At 47.1% G+C, this 7,881-nt stretch overlaps 1 protein-coding gene across 1 annotated transcript; it reads left to right on the forward strand.

The window, feature by feature from the left end:
• The first annotated feature begins 2,309 nt into the window (after positions 1-2,309).
• On the forward strand, positions 2,310-7,750 carry UBIAD1 (UbiA prenyltransferase domain containing 1). Its single transcript, XM_007942627.2, has 2 exons — positions 2,310-2,838; positions 7,263-7,750. Exons 1-2 carry the CDS (start codon positions 2,310-2,312, stop codon positions 7,748-7,750), a joined length of 1,017 nt encoding a protein of 338 aa, XP_007940818.1.
• The last annotated feature ends 131 nt before the right edge of the window (positions 7,751-7,881 follow it).

The raw sequence follows: 7,881 nt of genomic DNA on the forward strand, positions 1-7,881 counted from the left end.
TCCAACCTGCCCCCAAATTCCCAAACCCCTGTCATAAAAACCAAATTATCTACTCCACCCTATGTTCCTCTGTAAATATGTTTTAATGTAAGAGCACGGGTCTTTTGCTCAAGCCACTGATTTGGTGAAAGCAAGGACCCTAACTTAAGTTAGCTAATAAACTTTCCTATTGCTTTTTGCATTGTCGTGTGTTGGCAAATTCCTCGCCCCGAACAACTCCTTCATAACCTGGGCACAACAGACTCATTAACAATTTGTGATATGCAGTGACACAGCCTTGCTTGCTGAAAGTGAAGATGACTTGAAGCACTTACTGATGAAGATTAAATGCTATAGCCTTCAGTATGGATTACTCTTCAACATTAAAAAAAAAAAAAATCCTCACAACTGGACCAATAAGCATTATCACGATAAATGGAGAAAAGATTGTAGTTGTCGGGGATTTCATTTCACTTGGATCCACAATTAACACCCATGGAAGCAGCAGTCAAGAAATCAGACATAATATTGCACTGGCAATTCTGCTGCAAAAGACCTCTCTAAAATGTTAAGAAGCAAAGATGTCACTTTGAAGACTAAGGTACACCTAACCCAAGCCATAGTATTTTTATTAGTCTCAAATGCAAGTGAAAGCTGGACAATGAATAAAGAAGATCAAAGAAGAGTTGATGCCTTTGAATTACCGTGCTAGCAAAGAATACTGAAAATACTAAGGAGTGCTAGAAGAACAAACAAGCCTGTCCTTGAAGAAGCACAGCCAGAATGTTCCTTGGAAGTACGAATGGCCAGACTTTGGCTCACTTACTTTGGTCATGTTAGAAGGGACCATTCCCTGGACAAGTAGAGAGTCAGCAAAAAAGGGGAAGATCCTCAACAAAATGGATAGATACAGTGGCTGCAATGATGGACTTTAGCAAGGATTGTGAGGATGGCACAGGACGGGGCAGTGTTTCCTTCTGTTGTAGATAGGGTGGCTCCAGTTGGAGCTGACTTGATGGCACCTAACAACAACAACAATGGCTATGCTTAATGACCCTGCCATAAAAGTCCTGAAATTTTAACAATGAATAAACTGCAGATAGAGACCATAAACTCCCAGAAGTGGGTAATGAAGACAGAGCTGGACACCTGGTGGGGAGGGGAGGAGTGAATAAACTAGAGAATGAAAGGATAAAAAAAAAGCAAGCGAAACAGCATATAGGATGTTAACTGCACAATAAAAATAATTATTGCTGTTGTGATCATTACTAAACCAAACCCACTGCCCTTTAGTCAATTCCAGCTTATAGCCACCAGATAGGTCAGGGTAGAACTGATACACAGGCTTTTCAAGGCTATAAACCACTGCCAACATCCTTCTGCACAGGAGCTGATGATGGGTTCAAACCATTGACCTTTCAGTTAGTAAGCAAGAGTTTTAACCAGTGCATCACCAGGGCTCCTACGTGATTATTCCTAGAGCTGTTATTTCCTTACACATCACTTCCCATTCCAGAGGCCCAATTGTTTAATTTACTTTTTTTTTTCCTTTAATTTTTTATTGTGATTTGGGTGAAAGTTTACAGAACAAATTCATTTTCCGTAGAGCAGTTCATACACATTGTTTCATGACATTGACTGCAATTCCCCGAATATAAAAAGCTCTTTTCCCACTTCCTCCCCATAGTTACCTCTTCTCATTTACTTTTTTAAAATGGGTTTAATTTTATCGTCCTTATCACCTTTACTTTGCTCCCCATTAGTCTGTGTTTTGTTCACGACTGCATCCCCGGCGTCTAGATCAGTGTCTGCACACAGCAGGCTTACAATAAATGCTTGTTGAATGAATAAATAAATGAATTCTATTTCAGTTAACGAAAGAGAGTGTTTGCAGCCGGTTGGGTACCAGCTGCCCGGCGCAGTTTCCTTTGCCTGGGAGGGGCTCAGCCTCCGCTCCGCCCCCCGGCCCTGCTCGCGCTACCGGCCACTGTTTCCCGGCGGCCCTCCAGAGACGGGCGCACAAGATGGCGGCCCCGGAGGCCTGGGAAAGGCTGCTGTGGCTCGGCCTTGGACTCTGACGCGTGGCTAGGCACTGGAGACAATCCCCGCCCCGCCCGGTGACAGTGGTCGGGGCAGAGCTGCCGGGCCTTGTGGGGTGCAGCGCCCGCTCGCTGCGGTCTTCGGACCCTGCTGCCGACCGTGCCCCTGCCCCCAGGCAGAACCGAAGAAGGTCAGGCCCAGCCGCCCCGCCCCGTCCCTTCTTGCCCCGGGGCGGTCGCTGGGCTGTGGGTGGCACCCTTTAGAGCCAGCTTCAGCCACGTGCAGTCTCCATGGCGGTCACTCAGGTCCCGGGGGAGAAGGTTAGCATCCACACGGGAGAGACAGCCAAAGCAGGAGACAGGGACCTGCTTGTTAACGACTGCCCGGGGCAGGACGGGCCCCTCCAGCGCTCTTGGAGGCAGAAATGCGCCTCCTACGTGTTGGCCCTGCGGCCCTGGAGCTTCAGTGCCTCACTCACCCCGGTAGCCCTGGGCAGTGCCCTGGCCTACAGATCCCAGGGCAGCCTGGATCCCAGGCTACTAGTGGGTTGTGCCGTGGCTGTCCTGGCTGTGCACGGAGCTGGTAATTTGGTCAACACTTACTATGACTTTTCCAAGGGCATTGACCACAAAAAAAGTGATGATAGGACTCTAGTGGACCGAATCTTGGAGCCCCAGGATGTTGTACGGTTTGGAGTCTTCCTCTACACTTTGGGCTGCGTCTGTGCAGCTTGCCTCTACTTCCTGTCCCCTCTGAAACTAGAGCATTTAGCGCTCATCTACTTTGGAGGCCTGTCCAGCTCCTTTCTCTACACCGGAGGTAAGAATTGGCCTGTCTTTGGTGTTGCAGGTCTTAGTCACTTGTACCGGAAACTGCTACTTTGCAGAGGACTTAGGGTTAGTGCAGGGGTGTGTCAAAGTTTTTTTTTTTTCCAGAACTAAGTCACATTAAGTGACATCCATATGTGAGTCGTGTGGGTTTTTTAAAAATAGTAGTGAATCCTAGCATCCATAAGCTAAGATCCCAGCTTGGCATATAGATGTTGGGACTATTCAAATACACACACCTGAGGCATGGAATTTTTTTGTTTTCATTTTGTAGGGCATACTTTTAAAATGTAATTTTAGTGGAGTTAAAAGAGCTCAAAATTATACAGCTAATTATTTTCATCTAGTTGGCTAAGACACTTGCCTGCTAACCAGAGGGCTGGCGGTTCAAACCCACCAGCCACTCCTCGGAAGGAAGGTTGGGCAATCCTACTTCCGTAGTGATACTGCCTCGGAAACCCAAGGAGGGGTCGCTATGAGTCGGGGCGACTCGACAGCACATAACAACAACAACAACAACAGTTTGATAGTGTGACTTCTGGCAGCAGGTTGATAGGCCAGTGGGTAAGCCCTATTTATTGATCACCTATTGTGTGCCAGGTATTGTTCTAGGTGAACACAGCAAAGATCCCGCCCTTGTGGCACTTACTATATATTATAGTGAGAGGGTCAGAAAATAATACATTATAGTTAGGGTGACCAATGCTCTGGTTTGCCCAGGAGTGGGGGCTTCCCAGGACATGGAACATTGAGTGCAAAAACTGGAAAAACTCGTTGCCATTGAGTTGGTTCTGACTCATAGCAACCCTATAGGACTGAGTGGAATTGTCTCATAGGGTTTGCATAGTGCCTAAGGCACTTGACTGCTAACCAGAAGGCTTGCAGTTCAAACCCACCCGCCACTCCTCAGAAGGAAGGTTGGCCAATTTACTTCCATGGTGATTGTTGTTGTTTTGCCGTGGAGGCAGTATCACTAGGGAAGTAGGATTGCCCAACCTTCCTTCCGAGGAGTGGCTGGTGGGTTTGAACCGCCAGCCTTCTGGTGAGCAGTCAGGTGCCTTAGGCACTATGCTACCAGAGCTCCTACCACCTCAGAAACCCAAGGAGGGGTCGCTATGAGTCAGGGCCGATTCAATGGCACATAACAACAACAACATTTAAGAAAGCAGGCTGCCAGATCTTTCTTTGGTGGAGCAACGGGTGGGTTAACCTGCCAACCTTTGTGTTAACAGCTGAGTGCTTAACCACTGCAACACCAGGACTCCTTAAAATCAGGAAAGCCCCAGGTAAAATAGTATGAATTGGCCACTGTAAAAATGGCATGGTGGGGGAGGTGTCTGAACTCTAACCTCACAAAGAGGGAGGAAGTTCTTCATCAGCATCAACAGCCCAAGGCTGATTCTCTTGAGTCGAAGGTCAGACATGCCTCCTCTCTCCAAAGTTTACCAGTTTTAACCCCAGCCATCCCCACCATGGCATACTCCTCTGCTGTGTCCTTCATGTAGGAGGTTGCCGGCACAGGGACCCAAGGTCCAAAGGACAACCTCTGTTTGGTTCAGGTCTTCTTGGTCAGGTCCCCCGTCTGCCTCTGGGATGGCTCTTTTTAAGCCTAAAGGGATGGCAGAACTGACCAATTGTCTCTTAAGAGTTCCATACACCTTATTTCCATGTTCCAGCCCCTCCTCACAAGGGTGCCATGCACCTAATTTATAATCCAATCCCTTTGGTGGGCCACAAGCACCTAATTTGTATAGTCCTACCCAGTCATTTGGTGGGAGTTACAAAGGCTATAGCAAGAAGGGTCATATTAAGTAATTTACTGTGCTGTAGCCACCCTGATTATAGTATAAATGCTGATAGGTGCTATGAGGAAAAGAAAACAATTAGAGCAGAGGAGGACACACATTACTATATCAAGTAATCTGATCAGAGTAGGCCTCATCAAAAAGGCAAGATTTGAGCAAAGATTGAAGGAGGTAAGGCCCAGCACATTACCTAGGAGGAACATTCCAGGCAGAAGGAATAGGTAGTACAAAGGTTTTTAGGGCAGGAGTACTCCTGGAAGGTTTGGGGAACATCTAGTGTGACTGAAAGGTGAATAAGGGAGAGAAGTGTGTTTGGGGAAGGTTGGGAGGCCTTGTAAATCACTGGTCTGTACTCTAAAATGGGGGAGCCATTGCAAGGTTTTGAGCAAAGGAGTGGCATGATCTGACTTAATGTTTTAAAAGAATTCCTCTGTCTGAGGCATTGAGAATAGATAAAGGGGGCTGGGGCAGAGGTAGAAGTGGGAAGATCAAATGGGAGGTTACTGAGTAATCCAGATGTTTGGTGGCTTCAATCAGAGTTGTAGCAGTGGAAGATGTAAGATGAATCAGGTGTACAGGATTGCTGATGGATTAGATGTGATGTAGGAGAGAAACAGGAATTAAACATAACTGAAAGGTTTTAGCCTGAGAAGTTCAAAGAACAGAGTTGATGTCATTAAGTGAGATGGGGAAAGCTGAGGCTAGAATAGATTATTTGGTGGGAAATCAGGGGACTGACTTTGGGATTAGTTCTACAAGTAGAAATGTCATATGGGCGGTTGGATATAAGCCTGAGTTCAGGGGTAAGGTCTGGGCTGGAGATAGAAATATTTGGGAGTCATTGGCATAGAGATAAAGTTGGATGACTAGATGAGATCACCAGGGTAGGGGGTGATACCAGAGAAGAAGGAAGGACCAAGTCTAAGCCGTAGAGCACTCCTCTAAGATGTAGGGGAGAAGTTCTAAACCAGGCAAATCCAATCCATGGTAGTGGTGGTGTAGTGCCTAAGGCATCTGAATGCTAACCAGAAGGCTGGCAGTTCAAATCCACCAGCCACTCTCCGGAAAGAAGGCTGGGCAATCTACTTCCATAGGGATATCGCCTCGGAAACCCAAGAAGGGGTCGCTATGAGTCATATTTGACTTGACAGCAGTGGTTTTGGTTTTTTGGTTTAATGTTGCCATAACAAAAAATGCCAAAAGTAGGTAGCTTTAAAGAACAGAAATTTATTTTTCTCACAGTCCTGGAGGCTAAAGTCCAAATTAGGATCTCATCCATGTTGAGTCCTTCTGTGGGCATCTCCTAGTTTCTGGTGTCTGCCAGCAATCCTTGGTGTTCTTTGCTTGTGGATGGGTCCTCACATGGCATCTGCCTTCCTCCTTTATGTGTCTCTCTGGGTCTCTTCTGCTCTTTTTCTTACTCAGAAGTGATTATGTTTAGGACCTACTTTGCTCTGTTATGATCTCATTAACACAATAAAAGAAAATGTCTGTCTCCAGACAGGCTCATATTTCCAGGCACAGAGGTTAGAACTTCAACACATATCTTGGGGGAGAGGAACACAATTCACAACAGGGAGTGTCATAATAATGGTAGCCGAGGGACCGATTGGGAGGGCGTTGCAGATTCCACAGGAGGTCTGGTGGCGCAGTGCCTAAGGTATTTGACTGCTAACCAGAAGGTTGGCGGTACAAACCCACCAGGCACTCCACGTAAGGAAGACTGGGCAATCTACTTCCGTAAAGATTTACTGTCTCAGAAACCCAAAGGGGGTTGCTATGAGTTGGAATTGACTCGATGGCAGTGGGTTTGGTTTTTTCGGTTTTGCAGTATTCCAGGCATAAGATGACCATGATTTGGGTTTGAGGGAATAGAGTGTGGGCAATAGAGTGGGGATGAGGAGAATTGGGCCTGTGTGAGAAATGTCAGGTGGTGACAGGACTTGCGGTAGATTAGCAATACAAGAGGAGTGATTAAGGATGATTTTAAGTTTTAATTTATAAGAACTAGAAAGAGGAAGCAGCATTATAACTTCACTTCCTTACTGTTTTATTCATTATGTGGGTAAATATTTCTTTATGTGGAGATGGGGACCTGAAATCTGACTGTGATTCATTTAGCTTTTCAAAACCAGAAGATGCCTTCAGAGGTTATAGAGTTCAGTAGGCAGAAATGTGAGAGGCTGGGGTGAATATTCTGTGAGGGACTGATCTAGTGGCATTATAGACAGAAGAAATGTCTTGCAAGGGTTGGGGAGGGGAGAAAGAAACCAAATAACTGGATTGTAAGACCTTGTATGGCCTTTACTGGCTCTCCCATTGGAGTAGTCGGGTAGTAGAAACCCAGTGCTCTTTGTTGCAGGACTTTGTTGAGGGCCATTAGGAAAGAAAACTTGAAAGATGGGCTATGATGTGATAAGATTAGTTTTTTCTCTCTACCTCTGGGTCACACTGAAGGAGAATCTAGGGTTTGCTCCGGTGGGGAAGGGAGTTGAGTCACAGTCCAAGAAGTCACTGTTCTGGTCAGAAGTGGCTGGCCTTGTGACTGATGGATAGTCTCTGAATCTCCAGCGCTTGATCTCACACCAGCTCTCTGGTTTTCTGGCCGTAGGAATTGGCTTCAAGTACGTGGCTCTGGGAGACCTCGTCATCCTCATCACTTTTGGCCCACTGGCTGTGATGTTTGCCTACGCTGTCCAGGTGGGGTCCTTGGCAGTCTTCCCCCTGGTCTACGCTATACCTCTTGCCCTCAGCACTGAGGCCATTCTCCATTCCAACAACACCAGGGACGTGGAGTCCGACCGGGAGGCTGGCATCGTCACGCTGGCCATCCTCATTGGCCCTACCCTCTCCTACGTGCTCTACACCATGCTACTCTTCCTGCCCTACCTCATCTTCAGCATGTTGGCCACACGCTGCAGCATCAGCCTGGCCCTGCCCCTGCTCACCATTCCCATGGCCTTCTCCCTTGAGAGACAGTTCCGAAGCCAGGCCTTCAACAAACTGCCCCAGAGGACTGCCAAACTCAACCTCCTGCTGGGGCTTTTCTACGTTTTTGGCATCATCTTGGCACCAGCAGGCAGTCTGCCCAAACTTTAAGGGAACCAGTTGCTTCTCCTGCAACCTGTCCCCCTTTCTTGGCATATGTTGAGGTCAGAATGCTCCAGAGGGAATGGAATTGGGCAGTGAGGTTCTGCCTTGAGAGACAGTTCCGAAGCCAGGCCTTCAAC

This window comes from Orycteropus afer, unplaced genomic scaffold, assembly GCF_000298275.1.
Source record: "Orycteropus afer afer isolate SDZICR_OR568_19922 unplaced genomic scaffold, OryAfe1.0 scaffold00094, whole genome shotgun sequence".
Lineage (NCBI taxonomy): Eukaryota > Metazoa > Chordata > Mammalia > Tubulidentata > Orycteropodidae > Orycteropus > Orycteropus afer.